This window comes from Mobula birostris, chromosome 5, assembly GCF_030028105.1.
Source record: "Mobula birostris isolate sMobBir1 chromosome 5, sMobBir1.hap1, whole genome shotgun sequence".
NCBI lineage: Eukaryota > Metazoa > Chordata > Chondrichthyes > Myliobatiformes > Myliobatidae > Mobula > Mobula birostris.
Window position 1 is genome coordinate 5,912,996 of NC_092374.1, and position 16,199 is coordinate 5,929,194.

The 16,199-nt window shown below is 45.0% G+C and overlaps 1 protein-coding gene across 2 annotated transcripts in view; it reads left to right on the forward strand.

The window, feature by feature from the left end:
- The window catches only part of rictora (RPTOR independent companion of MTOR, complex 2 a), a 212,054-nt gene that overhangs the window by 182,287 nt on the left and 13,568 nt on the right, over nt 1-16,199 (forward strand). For both annotated transcript variants that reach the window (XM_072257524.1, XM_072257526.1), the window contains exons 33-34: nt 4,910-4,988; nt 8,739-8,963. In XM_072257524.1, the coding sequence (XP_072113625.1) occupies nt 4,910-4,988; nt 8,739-8,963 (304 nt within the window). The remainder of the gene's footprint in view (nt 1-4,909; nt 4,989-8,738; nt 8,964-16,199) is intronic.

Consider the following 16,199-nt stretch of genomic DNA (forward strand, 5'->3'; position numbering starts at 1 on the left):
AAAAACCGAACATAAAGAAGAATCTTGAAGGACCTAGCATTCTAAAATCAGAAATTTGGGCAGCCATAAATAATTAGACAATACTTGATCAAAAGTCCAGTGGAATGTTAACTAAAGAGAAAAGCACTTAATGCAGTACAAACAATACAAAGCTTCCAGTATTATACTGTGTATAGCCACTAGAGGCATAGAGTCATAGTAAACTACAGCCCAGAAACAGGCTCTTCGCCCCATCAATCTGCATTTGCACCATAATCCTCCATAGCCCTCCCATCCATGTACTTATCCGAACTTCTCTTAAATGTTGAAATCAAACTTGCATTCACCGCTTCATTGGCAGCTGTCACCGCCCCCAAGTGAGGAAGTTTTCCCTCATGTTCCCCCTTAAACATTTTGCCTTTCACCCTTAACCCCTGACCTCTAGTTAGTGTTTCATCTAGCCTCTGGAAAAAGCCTGCTTACATTTACCCTGTCTATACCCCACATAATTTTGTATACCTCTATCGAATCACCCCTTTATCTTCTAAGCTGCAGGGAATAAAGTCCTTACCTATTTAATCTTTTCTTATAACTCAGGTCCTGGCAGCATCCTTATCAATTTTCTCTGTGCTCATTTAGTCTTATTGATATCTTTCCTGTAGTACAGAACTGCAAACAAGGCCTTTCATCGTTCGATTTTCAATCAAGTAACTCCTCATTCTCTGAAATCTAGTGAATACAGGCCCAGAGCCATCAAAGGTTCTTCATATGACGAGCCATTCAGTCTTGAAATCACTTTCATGAACCTCCCTTGAACTCTCTTCAGTTAAAGCACATCCTTTCTAAGATAAGGGGCCCAAAAGTGCTCACAATACTCCACGTGAGGCCTCACTAGTGCTTTGTAAAGGTCTCAACATTACATCCTTGCTTTTATATTGTTAAGACCATAGACCGTAAGACATAGGAGCAGAATTAGGCCATTTTGCCCATCGAGTCTTCTGCCATTCCATCATGGCTGATCCTTTTTTCCCCTCCCCGGCCCCTCACCTCCCTGGCCTTTTCCCCGTAACCATTGATGCTGTGGCCAATCAAGAATCTATCAAGCCTGTGGTAACAAACTCCACAAATCCACCACCGTCTGTTTAAAGAAAGTTCTCTGCATCTCTGTTTTAAATAGGCTCTCCTCTATCCTGAGGCTGTTCCCTCTTGTCCTAGACTCCCCCACCATGGGAAACATCCTTTCCACAACTACTCTGTCTAGGCCTTTCAATATTTGAAAGGTTTCAATGAGATCCCCCCTCATCCTTCTGAATTCCAGCAAGTACAGACCAGAGCCATCAAACGTTCCTCATATGATAACCCTTTCATTCCCGGAATCATTCTTGTGAACCTCCTCTGAACCCTCACCAATGCCAGCACATCTTTTCTTAGATGAGGGGCCCAAAACTGTTCAGAATACTCAAGGTGAGGCTGTGACGAAGGCCCGTCACTAACTGCAGACGGCACATGGTGCACTCAGTAAAACACTCATCCCACCGCTGCCTTAAAAAGCCTCAGCATCACATTCAACACACACAAAATGTTGGAGGAACTCAGCAGGCCAGGCAGCATCAATGGAAAAGAGTGTTGGGCTAAGAATCTTCAGTAGGACTGGAGAAAGAAAGATGAGAAGTAGGGACCTGCTGAGTTCCTTTGCATTTTGTGTGTCGCTTTGATTTCCAGCATCTGCAGAATCTCTGTTGTTTGTTTCAGCATCACATCCCTGCTCTTGTATTCTAGACCTCTCGAAATGAATGCTAACATTGCATTTGCCTTCCCCACCACCAACTCTACCTGCAAGTTAACCTTTAGGGTGTTCTGCACAAGGGCTCCCAAGTCCCTTTGCATCTCAGATTTTTAGATTTTCCACCAATCTTTGTATCATCTGCAAACTTGGCAACAAAACCATCTATTCCATCATCTAAATCAGGGGTTGGCAGCCTTTTTGCCTCAGTGGGCCGGATCGCGTATTAATGAGCAGACGGTGGGCCAGATAAGTGCCATAAAAAACTTGAAATATGGGAATTATCCATTTAAATACATCTAGTTATGTTTTGCCTCAAATTGATGAATAACGCATGCTGGAAAATTATTTGTGCTTAAGGTTGTCTACCCCTGATCTAAATCATCGCTGTACAGCCGTGTAACCCTCGGGTTTGACCAGTGGCGTTAGTCTAGGGCAGACCATCTCTGGCTCCTCCAGACGTGTGAGATTGAGGTGCAAAACCTCCTGTTTGTGTGGATGCTGCGTGATGTGTTTCCCTGTTACAAATCAGTACCACAAAATAACAAACAGTACACCATATGCAATTGAAAACGATTTATCTTTATAATTCTTCATTTGACTAGAGGGCTAATAAAGAAAACAAAAAGAAAAGGGCCGATTTTAACGAAATAGTCTAATGTGCACGTTGGCGCTCACGGTCTCCCGTCCGTTAGTCCCCCATCAATTTCCCTGGGTGTTGTCAACTCCCGACCCCATTCCAAGTGCACTCCATCCTGCAGTCTACAACTTCTCTGTTCTGGCATCTTCTCTCTCCATCTTCTGCTGAACAAAAGACCTAGAACAACTCGCTCTCAGGCACACAACTAGAAAACAAAACTCCTTTCCATCATCGGACACCACACAATCCAAAGCCCCCATTATCTCTAGTCATAACCCAAACACTGCTGCTACAGAACAACCATTACATTAGCAATGAAATCTTTCCCAGGGCGTTACACAGCATAAAAGGAAGCAGTCCCAACACCGGCCTCTACAGAACACCAGTGATCACTGGCAGCCAGCCAGAAAAGGATCCTTCTATTCCCACTTGCTGCCTCCTACCAATCATCCAATGCTCTAACCATGCCAGTAACTTTTCTGTAATACCACGGGCTCCTCACTTGGTAAGCAGCTTCCCTTTGTGCCTCAGTGTTCTGTATTTTCTCTCCATTTAGAAAATAGCCAACCCTTTCATTTCTTCTACTAAAGTTCATGACCATACACTTCCCGACACTGTAGTCCATCTGCCATTTCTTTGCCCATTTTCCTAATCTGAGTTGTTCTGTAGCCTCTCTACTTCCTCAAAACTACCTGTCCCTCCACCTATCTTTGTATTGTCTGCCAACTTTGCAACATTGGCATCAATTCCATCATCCAAATCATTAACCTAAAGCATAAAAAGATCCCGACTCCTGTACTCAGTATTCTGATTTATGAAGACCTATGTGCCAAAAGCTTTCTTTATGACACTAGAGGCACATTAAACTGTTATGTATATGAAGGCTACTTAAAATAATAGATAATTATTTGTTAAACTTTCAAGAAAATTAAAATTTAAACAGTTGGACCCAACAGACCCTTCAAACCCAACAAACCACGCCGCTCAGCAGCCCCCGACTTAACCCCAGTCAGTTAACTGGTAAGTCTTTGGACTGTGAGAGGAAACCTTAGCACCCGGAGGAAACCCACAGTTTTAGGAACAGAATGAGCTCAGTAGCCCTGCTGTGTTTTCTAATCTGGCAGGTGATAGAGACCTGTTGAGGGGAAAGGTGAGAGGGACGAAGTGGGAAATTGGAAGGTGATCGGTAGGGGGGTAAAGGGCTGAACAAGAAAGAATCTGATGGGAGAGGACAGTGGACCATGGGGGAAAGGAAAAGACAAAGGGTTCAGCTTTATTATTCACGTGTACATCAAAATAGTCAGTCAAATGTCTTGTTTGCGTGAAAAACCAGCGCATGCTATGCTGGTTCCGGAAGCACAGCCCACAAATGTGGCTATGCTTCCGGAACCAGCATATCATGCCCACAACTTACTAACCGTAACCGGTACGTATTTGGAAAGTGTGAGAAAACCCATGTGATCACAGGGACAACATACAAACTCCTCAGACAGCGATGGGAATTAAACCCTGAGGAAACCCGTGCGATCACAGGGAGAACAGACAAACTCCTCATAGACAGCGATGGGTATTGAACCCTGTTTACTGGCGTAACTGCTGTGCTACTGTGCAGCCTGGTGTTTGAGTCCTGGAAATGGTTGACATTTAAAGCACTTCTCAAGGATGTTATTCTCATCTGACTTACTTTCTGTCTGCCTTCAAAGTGGAATGGTTGGTGTATTTGAGATTTACTGTCACTGGCATACATTGTGTTCTGCAGCAGCAGGACATTGCAATACATAATAAAACTAAATTACAGTAAGTTTTATATATATAAAAAATTAAATTCAGTAAGTAGTGCAAAAAGTGAGGTAGGGTTCATAAACCACTCAGAAATCTGCTGGCGGAGAGGAAGAAGCTGTTCCTAAAACTTTGTGTGTGTCTGTCTGTCTGTCTTCAGGCTCCTGTACCACATCTTGATGGTAGCAATGAGAAGAGGGCACATCCCGAATGGTGGGCGTCCTTAATGAGGGATGCCTTTTTGAGGCACCGCCTTTTGCGGGTGTCCTTGATGCTGGGGTGGCTGGTCTTCATGATGGACCTGGCTAAGTTTACAACTTCTTGTAGCCTTTTCTTATCCTGTGCTGTGCCGTGCCTCCCCCACCCCCCCGCTCCCCCCATACCGGTTGATGATGCAACCAGTGTGAATGCTCCCCACAGCACATCTGTAGAGATTTCTGAAAAAATAGTGCAAGAAGGGAGCAAAATATGTAAGGTCGGGTTCAGGGGAAGAAGCTATTCTTTAAACGTTGATTCACTTCTAAATCATTAGCTATTCTGTGAGAATGCCACTTAAAAAGAGTTAATTTTTGTTGTTGTCTACACTGTTCATGAAAAAAAAGCAAAATTTCTGTAATTTTTAAATTAATAAATGTATATTAAATTTGCTCAAACCTGAAGACTAGATGTAGTCAGTGTGTGCAAATGAAGCCACAGAATTAACGCTAGCAGTTCTCGCTCTTCCACAGGTGAAGGAGATACCTTATTTCCAGCAGAAATGCAGCCCACCCGATCACTCAGTGCATGGGCGTGAATCTGAAGATGAAGGTGAATTAACCTGTTTATCAAGTTTCGCTAACAGCTGCATTCTGCGTGTTGATGGGGTTATTGTCCATTGCTAATTTCCTCTTGAACTGAGGAGACATTTATGAGATGATTACTTTTGAGAACTGCAATGAGGCCAGCGCAGATACTGGCTCTACACCCCAATTACCACCTTCGCAGAGAAAATTACTGAGCCCAATGGATTTATTCAACTTTACACTTTCTTTTAAAAATCTCAGCTACAGAGGTGAAATATGTACTTGTGTCTCTAACTCAGTGGCATTGTATCTGGGCCACAATGTTGTCACCTACACTAGGGAGTTAAGACACAAATCACAGTGTCAGCTCCTGCCTTGCTGAAGTACTGGAGTACTGCCCTGTTTTGAACGTATCTCCACATGGTGAGAACTCTTGCATAGAAATGTAAATCACTTCAGCATTGTACCAATCACAGTTAAAGATAGATTGCACACCAGGATCAGGGAGCTCCCTCTCCTCTGAACGTAGAACATTACAGCACAGCACAGTACAAGCCCTTCGAGCTGACCTTTTAATCTACTCCAAGATCAATCTCACCCTTTCTCTCCACCGCCCCTCCACCGACATAGGCTTCCATTTTGCTATCATCCATTTGCCTGTCTTAGGGTACCTTAAGTGTCCTTGCCTCTGCCATTACTACTGACATATGTACCATGCACCCATCACTCTGTTTTTTAAAAAAAACTATTTCTGGCATCTCATAAGAGACCATAGGACACAGGAGCAGGATTAGGCCATCTGGCACATCGAGTCTGCTCCGCCATTCAATCATGGCTGATCCTTTTTTACCCTCCTCAGCCCCACCTCCCAGCCTCCTCCCTGTAACCTTTGGTGTCGTGTCCAATCATGAACCTACCCAGCTCTGCCTTAAATACACCCAATGACCTGGCCTCTGCAGCTGCCCGTGGAATGAACGAGGAGCGTTTGGCAGCTCTGGGCCTCGTATGATAACCCTTTCATACCTGGAATCATCCTCTTCTGAACCCTCTCCAAGGCCAGCACACCTTTTCTCAGATGAGGAGCCCAAAACTGTTCGGTACTCAAGGTGAGGCCTTATAGAGCCTCAGCATGACACCTCTGCTGCTGTATTCTAGACCTCTTGAAATGAATGTTTAAATTGCAGTTACCTTCCTCACCACCGACTCTATCTGCAAGTTAATCTTTAGGGTGTTCTGCACAAGGACTCCCAAGTTCCTTTGCATCTCAGATTTTTGGATCTTCTTCCCGTTTAGAAAATAGTCCAAGCATTTATTTCTACTACCAAAGTGCATGGTCATTTTCCAACATTGTATTTCATTTGCCACTCTCTTGCCTGTTCTCCTAATCTGTCTAAGTCCTTCTGCAGCCTACCTGTTTCCTCAACACTACCTGCCCCCTCCATCAATCTTCGTATCATCTGCACACATGGCAACAAACCCATCTATTCCATCATCTAAATCATTGATATACAGCATAAAAAAGAAGTGGTCCCAACACCAACCCCTGCAAAACACCACTAGTCACTGGCAGCCAACCAGAAAAGGGTCCTTTTATTCCCAGTCGCTACCTCCTACCAATCAGCCAATGGTCTAACCATGTTAGTGACTTTCCTATAACACCATGGGCTCTTAACTTGGTAAGCAGCCTCATGTGTGTGGCACCTTATCAAAGGCCTTCTGAAACTCCAAATATACAACATCCACTACCTCCCCTTTATCTATCCCACTTGTAATCTCCTCAAAGAATTCCAACAGGTTCGTCAGGCAGGATTTTCCCTGAAGGAAACCATGCTGACTTTGTCCTAGCTTGTCCTGTGTCACCAAGTACTCCATCACTTCATCCTTAACAGTTGACTTTAACATTTTCCCAACCACTGAGGTCAGACTAACTGGTCTATAATTTCCTTTCTGCTGCCTCTCCACCTTCTTAAAGTGTGGAGTGACTTGTGCAATTTTCCAGTCCTCTGAATCTAATGATTCTTGAAAGATCATTATTAATGCCACCGCAATCTCTACTGCTGCCTCTTTCAGAACCCTAGGGTGCAGTTCATCTGGTCTGGGTGTCTTATGTATCCCTTAGGTCTTTCAGCTTTTTGAGCACCACCTCCCTTGTAATACTAATTGCACCCTCTTCTCTTCCTTCATACTTTTCAACTTCCGGTACACTGCTGGTGTCTTGCACAGTGAAGACAGATGCAAAATACTTATTTAGTTCACCTGCCATCTCCTTGGCCCCCATTATTTCTCTGGCCTCATTTTTAGCGGTCCTATATCCACTCTTGTATCTCTTTTATTTTTTACATACTTGAAAAAACTTTTGCTATCCACTTTGATATTGTTCGCTAGTTTGCTTTCATATTTCATCTTTTTCCAACTAGTGATACTTCAGTTGCTCTCTATAAGGTTTAAAAGCTTCACAATCCTCTATCTTCCCACAAACTTTGCTTTGTTGTATACCCTCTCTCTTGAACATAAGAACATAAGAAATAGGAGCAGGAGTCGGCCATCTGGCCCGTCAAGCCTGCTCCACCATTCAATAAGATCATGGCTGATCTGGCCATGGACTCATCTCCAGGTACCTGCCTTTCCCCCATAACCCTTAATTCCCCTATTTTGCAAAAATCTGTCCACCCTTGTCTTAAATATATTCACTGAGGTAGCCTCCACTGCTTCATTGGGCAGAGAATTCCACAGATTTACCACTCTCTGGGAAAAGCAGTTCTTCCTTACCTCCATGCTAAATCTACTTCCCCAAATCTTGAGGCTATATCCCTTAGCTCTGGTCTCGCCTACCAGTGGAAACAACTTTCCTGCCTCTATCTTATCTATCCCTTTCATAATTTTATATGTTTTTATAAGATCTCCTCTCATTCTTCAATTCCAGAGAGCACAGTCACAGGTGACTCAATCTCTTCTCATAGTCTAACCCCCTCATCTCTGGAATCAACCTGGTGAACCTCTGCACTGCCTCCAAAGCCAGTATATCCTTCCTCAAGGAAGGAGTACTCCAGTACACCAGTACCCTGTACAGTTGCAGCATACCTCCCTGTTCTTAAATTCAATCCCTCTTGCAATGAAGGCCAACATTCCATTTGCCTGATAGCCTTCTGCACCTGCAGAGCAGTCTTTGGTGACTCATGCACAAGTACTCCCAAGTCTCCCTGCACAGCAGCATGCTGAAATTTTTTTACCATTTAAATAATAATCTGCTCTTCCATTTTTACTTTCCAGAGCAGATGACCTCACGTTTACCAACATTGTACTCCATCTGCCAGACCCTCGCCCACTCACTTAACCTATCTATATCTCTCCGCAGACTTTTTGTATCATCTGTGCAATTTGCTTTTCCACTCAATTTAGTACTGTCAGCAAACTTAGATACACTACACTCGGTCCCCTCTTCCAGATTGTTAATGTATATCGTGAACAGTTGCGGGCCCGGCATCAACCCCTGTGGCACACCACTCACCACTGATTGCCAACCGGAGTAACACCCATGCATCCCAAATCTCTGCTTTCTGTTAGTTAATCAATCCTCTATCCATGCAAATACATCATCCCCAACTCTGCATCCTTATCGCGTGGATAAGTCTTTCATGTGGCACCTTGTTGAACGCCTTCTGGAAATCCAAGTAAATAAGTTCCATCTGTTCCCCTCTATCCACTGTGCTTGCTATATCATCAAAGAGTACAGTCCCAGGCAGTTTGCTTTGACTCCCCTTGTCTTCTGTTGTAGACACCATATCATCCTCGTGTTCTCGGAGTCCTTTCCAGGAGCTGCGGTCACAGATCAGTTTGACAGAAGCAATGCTGAAAGCATCTGAGGATGCACCTTCAGCTGACGCGATAGAGGAGACAGGCTTGCAGGAGCATACGGATGATAGCTGCCTTTACTGTGTGTGCCTGAAGATTCTGGGCTGCCCGCCACACAGCCAGAGCACATCCACTTTAAACCGCACAGGTAGGTACTGTCACTTTTGCAGCTTAAGGTTCAAGATTGCTTAATGTCATTTCCAGTTCACAAGTGTAAAGGAGAACAAGATAGTTGTTACTTTGGATCCAATACAGCACAAACAACCCAATAAGATAAGGAATACCATAATAAAACACAATAAATATGGATACATCAGATAGATTGTGTGTCCATGAAGTGACACTAGACACAGGAGTGCCTGTACATAAAGGTGACTGACAGGAAATGATGTGGTTGGGGGTGTGGAGGGGTGGGTTAGAGGGTGGAGGTGTTGATCAGACTTACTGCTTGGAAAAAGTAACTGGTTTTGAGCCTGGTTGTCCTGTTGTCACTGAAGGAAGTGGGACAAACAGTCCAGGAATAGGTTGGGTGGGATTGTTCGTGATGTTATTAACCCTTTTCCAGCACCGTTCTATATATATATTAGAAACTTACATAGAAAATAGGTGCAGGAGTAGGCCATTCGGCCCTTCGAGCCTGCACCGCCATTTATTATGATCATGGCTGATCATCCAACTCAGACCCCGCCCCAGCCTTCCCTCCATACCCCCTGACCCCTGTAGCCACAAGGGCCATATCTAACTCCCTCTTAAATATAGCCAATGAACTGGCCTCAACTGTTTCCTGTGGCAGAGAATTCCACAGATTCACCACTCTCTGTGTGAAGAAGTTTTTCCTAATCTGGGTCCTAAAAGGCCTCCCCTCTATCCTCAAACTGTGGCCCCTCATTCTGGACCGCCCCAACATCGGGAACAATCTTCCTGCATCTAGCCTGTCCAATCCCTTTAGGATCTTATACGTTTCAATCAGATCCCCCCTCAATCTTCTAAATTCCAATGAGTACAAGCCCAGTTCATCCAGTCTTTCTTCATATGAAAGTCCTGCCATCCCAGGAATCAATCTGGTGAACCTTCTTTGTACTCCCTCTATGGCAAGGATGTCTTTCCTCAGATTAGGGGACCAAAACTGCACACAATACTCCAGGTGTGGTCTCACCAAGGCCTTGTACAACTGCAGTAGTACCTCCCTGCTCCTGTACTTGAATCCTCTCGCTATAAATGCCAGCATACCATTCGCCTTTTTCACCGCCTGCTGTACCTGCATGCCCATTTTCAATGACTGGTGTATAATGACACCCAGGTCTCGTTGCACCTCCCCTTTTCCTAATCGGCCACCATTCAGATAATAATCTGTTTTCCTATTTTTGACACCAAAGTGGATAACTTCACATTTATCCACATTAAATTGCATCTGCCATGAATTTGCCCACTCACCCAACCTATCCAAGTCACCCTGCATCCTCTTAGCATCCTCCTCACAGCTAACACTGCCACCCAGCTTCGTGTCATCCGCAAGCTTGGAGATGCTGCATTTAATTCCCTCATCCAAGTCATTAATATATATTGTAAACAACTGAGGTCCCAGCACTGAGCCTTGCAGTACCCCACTAGTCACCGCCTGCCATTCTGAAAAGGTCCCGTTTATTCCCACTCTTTGCTTCCTGTCTGCTAACCAACTCTCCACCCACACCAATACCTTACCCCCAATACCGTGTGCTTTAAGTTTGCACACTAATCTCCTGTGTGGGACCTTGTCAAAAGCCTTCTGAAAATCCAAATATACCACATCCACTGGTTCTCCCCTATCCACTCTACTAGTTACATTCTCAAAAAATTCAATGAGATTCGTCAGACATGATTTTCCTTTCACAAATCCATGCTGACTTTGTCCGATCATTTCACCGCTTTCCAAATGTGCTGTTATCACATCCTTGATAACTGACTCCAGCAGTTTCCCCACCACCGACGTTAGGCTAACTGGTCTATAATTCCCCAGTTTCTCTCTCCCTCCTTTTTTAAAAAGTGGAGTTACATTAGCCACCCTCCAATCCTCAGGAACTAGTCCAGAATTATAACGAGTTTTGAAAAATTATCACTAATGCATCCACTATTTCTTGGGCTACTTCCTTAAGCACTCTGGGATGCAGACCATCTGGCCCTGGGGATTTATCTGCCTTCAATCCCTTCAATTTACCTAACACCACTTCCCTACTAACATGTATTTCGCTCAGTTCCTCCATCTCACTGGACCCTCTGTCCCCTACTATTTCTAGAAGATTATTTATGTCCTCCTTAGTGAAGACAGAACCAAAGTAATTATTCAATTGGTCTGCCATGTCCTTGCTCCCCATAATCAATTCACCTGTTTCTGTCTGCAGGGGACCTACATTTGTCTTTACCAGTCTTTTCCTTTTCACATATCTATAAAATCTTTTACAGTCCGTTTTTATGTTTCCTGCCAGTTTTCTCTCATGATCTTTTTTCCCCTTCCTAATTAAGCCCTTTGTCCTCCTCTGCTGAACTCTGAATTTCTCCCAGTCCTCAGGTGATCCACTTTCTCTGGCTAATTTGTATGCTTCTTCTTTGGAATTGATACTATCCCTAATTTCTCTTGTCAGCCACGGGTGCACTACCTTCCTTGACTTATTCTTTTGCCAAACTGGGATGAACAATTGTTGTAGTTCATCCATGCAACCTTTAAATGCTTGCCATTGCATATCCACCGTCAATCCTTTAAGTGTCATTTGCCAGTCTATCTTAGCTAATTCATGTCTCATACCTTCAAAATTACCCCTCTTTAAGTTCAGAACCTTTGTTTCTGAATTAACTATGTCACTCTCCATCTTAATGAAGAATTCCACCATATTATGGTTACTCTTACTCAAGGGGCCTCTCACGACAAGATTGCTAATTAACCCTTCCTCATTGCTCAAAACCCAGTCCAGAATAGCCTGCTCTCTAGTTGGTTCCTCGACATGTTGGTTCAAAAAACCATCCCGCATACATTCCAAGAAATCCTCTTCCTCAGCACCTTTACCAATTTGGTTCACCCAATCTACATGTAGATTGAAGTCACCCATTATAACTGCTGTTCCTTTATTGCACACATTTCTAATTTCCTGTTTAATACCATCTCCGACCTCACTACTACTGTTAGGTGGCCTGTATACAACTCCCACCAGCGTCTTCTGCCCCTTAGTGTTACGCAGCTCTACCCATATCGATTCCACATCTTCCCGGCTTACGTCCTTCCTTTCTATTGCGTTAATCTCATCTTTAACCAGCAACGCCACCTCACCTCCTTTTCTTTCATGTCTATCCCTCCTGAATATTGAATATCCCTGAATGTTGAGCTCCCATCCTTGGTCACCCTGGAGCCATGTCTCTGTGATCCCAACTATATCATAATCATTAATAACAATCTGCACTTTCAATTCATCCACCTTATTACGAATGCTTCTTGCATTGACACACAAAGCCTTCAGGCGCTCTTTTACAACTCTCTTAGTCCTTTTACAATTATGCTGAAAAGTGGCCCTTTTTAATGCTTGCCCTGGATTTGTCGGCCTGCCACTTTTACTTTTCTCCATAGTACTTTTTGTTTCTACCCTCACTTTACACCCCTCTGTCTCTCTGCACTGGTTCCCATCCCCCTGTAGTGAACTAACCTCCTCACGCCTAGTCTCTTTAATTTGATTCCCACCCCCCAACCATTCTAGTTTAAAGTCACCTCAGTAGCCCCCACTAATCTCCCTGCCAGGATATTGGTCCCCCTAGGATTCAGGTGCAACCCGTCCTTTTTGTACAGGTCACGCCTGCGCCAAAAGAGGTCCCAATGATCCAAAAACTTGAATCCCTGCCCTCTGCTCCAATCCCTCAGCCACGCATTTATCCTCCACCTCATCGCATTCCTACTCTCACTGTCGCGTGGCACAGGCAGTAATCCCGAGATTACTACCTTTGCGGTCCCTTTTCTCAACTCCCTTCCTAGCTCCCTATATTCTCCTTTCAGGACCTCATCCCTTTTCCTACCTATGTCATTGGTACCTATATGTACCACGACCTCTGGCTCCTCACCCTCCCACTTCAGGATATCTTGGACACGATCAGAAATATCCCGGACCCTGGCACCAGGGAGGCAAGCTACCATCCGGGTCTCTGGACTGCGTCCACAGAATCGCTTATCTGACCCCCTTACTATCGAGTCCCCTATCACAACTGCCCTCCTCTTCCTTGCCCTACCCTTCTGAGCTACAGGGCCAGACTCTGTGCCAGAGGCACGGCCACTGTCGCTTCACCCGGGTAAGCTGTCCCCCCCCAACTGTACTCAAACAGGAGTACCTGTTGTTAAGGGGCACAGCCACCGGGGTACTCCCTATTACCTGACTTTTCCCCTTCCCCCTCCTAACCGTGACCCACTTGTCTGCCTCCCGTGGCCCCGGCGTGACCACCTGCCTGCAACTCCTCTCTATCACCTCCTCACCCTCCCTGACCAGACGAAGGTCATCGAGCTGCAGCTCCAGTTCTGTAACGTGGTCCCTTAGGAGCTGCATCTCGATGCACTTGGCGCAGATGTGGACGTCCGGGAGGCTTGGAGACTCCAGGGCCTCCCACATCCGACACCGAGAACCCCAAACTGCCCTCACACTCCTACTGCCCCTCTCCTCAAATAACAACAGCAAATGAATGCCAAACCTCCCTCGCCTCGCCTGTTTCCGCCTAAGCCAGTTGAGCCGAAGCCCTTAAGTCTTCACTCTGCTCCCGGCTCACTCCGCAGCCCGCAAACTCCGCTGCCCGCTCTATGAGGCTCTGTTCCTTTTAAATCTGCCGCGCTGCACAGCCCGACGTCACACGCCTGCGCAGTCCCGCCTCTCAGAACGCCGTTGGAGAAAAAAAAATTATTCTTTATATTCTTGATGGGTAGGCTGGTGCTGGTGATGCGTTGGGCAGTTTTGACTACCCATCGTACAGGCTTCTTGTCTGCCTCAGTGTTTTCCATACCATGTAATCTTACAGCTAGTTAGGATCTTACTCTGCACATCTGTAGAATCATCGACTCCTCCCCAGTTTTTAATCTCTCCCCATTCGAATTTGTTTGACTTTATATTAATGACACCATGCTGGCAGTCCTGTGGATTAATCTGTTCTGCTTTTCTTACACTGCAGGTGTTTCGGCTTACCTTTCCTCGTCTGTTTTCCTTAAAACTGACTCCTTGTTTCCTGTATCCAGAAGTTCAGTTGTTGTACATATATCTTCTATTTTCAACTCAAACCCTTGTAGTTCAAAACAGTCCTTTGTATTGCTTTTAATTTCATTTAGATACAGGCTCTTCCAATTACCGCGTCACCCAATCATACTGTGTGACCAATTAACCTAACTGGTGTCTGTGGAATGTGGAAAGAAACCCACACAGTCATGGGGAGATTACGGATAGTGGCAGGAACTGACCCACACGGTGATGGGGAGATTACGGATAACGACAGGAACTGACCCACACGGTGATGGGGAGATCATTATGGTTAATGGCAGGAACTGACCCACACGGTGATGGGGAGATCACGGATAACGACAGGAACTGACCCACACGGTGATGGGGAGATCATGGATAACGACAGGAACTGACCCACACGGTGATGGGGAGATCACGGATAACGACAGGAACTGACCCACACGGTGATGGGGAGATTACGGATAGTGGCAGGAACTGACCCACACGGTGATGGGGAGATCACGGATAACGACAGGAACTGACCCACACGGTGATGGGGAGATCACGGATAACGACAGGAACTGACCCACACGGTGATGGGGAGATTACGGATAGTGGCAGGAACTGACCCACACGGTGATGGGGAGATCACGGATAACGACAGGAACTGACCCACACGGTGATGGGGAGATCATGGATAACGACAGGAACTGACCCACACGGTGATGCGGAGATCACGGATAACGACAGGAACTGACCCACACGGTGATGCGGAGATCACGGATAACGACAGGAACTGACCCACACGGTGATGGGGAGATCACGGATAACGACAGGAACTGACCCACACGGTGATGGGGAGATTACGGATAGTGGCAGGAACTGACCCACACGGTGATGGGGAGATCACGGATAACGACAGGAACTGACCCACACGGTGATGGGGAGATCACGGATAACGACAGGAACTGACCCACACGGTGATGGGTAGATTACAGATAGTGGCAGGAACTGAACTCGGGTCACTGTTGCTGTCATGCTAACCTCTACGCTGTGTGCTGCGTGTGAAGTTCTTTTAATTCATCGTATGAATCAGACATTCATACATCTCACCTTGTGGAGGCTCTTTAGGAAACGAAGTGTTGTCTTTTTTTGAGGCAAGGAGCGTGGTCACTGTTTGAAATTGTTATCTTGTATTTCCCTCTCCAAGGATGCTGACCAAACTGCTGAGTTTTTCTAGGTTTTTATTCTTCAGATTTCCTCAGCTTCAGTAATTTGATCTTACTGTAGTTTCTCTTTATTGTAAGCTGCATTTAACTTAATAACTTTGTAAATGGAAAAGTTGAAGCTGTTGTGAGAGATTTTGGTGAAGTACGAGAGGAGGACCAACTTCACTCCCCCTACACTACTGTTCCCACAACCATCTGTGGACTCACTTTCAAAGACTCTTCATCTCATGTTCTCAGTATTTATTGCTTATTTATTATTATTATTTGCTTAGTTGTCTTTTGCGCATCTTGTGGTATACAGTTTTTCGTTGATTCTGTTGTTTCTCTGTATTTACAGTGAATGCCCACAACAAAATGAATCTCAGGGTTGCATGTGGTAACATATTTGTACTTCGATAATAAATTCAACTTTAAACTTTGAGCTTTGATAACTAGAAAGCAGAGAGATGATAAAGTGCCCAGAGGGGGCAGTGGATTCCCTATTGGGCCATAGAAAAGTACAGCACAGAAGCAGGCCCTTAGGCCCATCAAGTCCATTACCATTTAAGCTGTGTACTCCCATTGGCCTGCACTGGGGCCATCATCCTCCATACCCCTATCATCCATGTACCTATCCAAACTCTTAAACCTTGAAATCGTGCTGGCATGCACCACTTTCTCTGCCAGTTTGTTCCACACTCACACTGTCTCAGCCCTCAGAGTGAAGAAGTTTCCCCTCACATTTCCCTTAAATGTTTTACCTGTCACCCTTAACCCATGACCTCTGGTTGTAGTCCTACTCAGCTCTCACATCAAGAATGAACCAGAAAATTATAGTTTCAAAGGTAATTTAATGTCAGAGGAATGTGTACAATATACATCCTGAAATTCTTTTTCTTTGCAATCATCCACGAAAACAGTGTCCCAAAGAATGAATGACAGTTAAATGTAAGAACTCCAAAACTC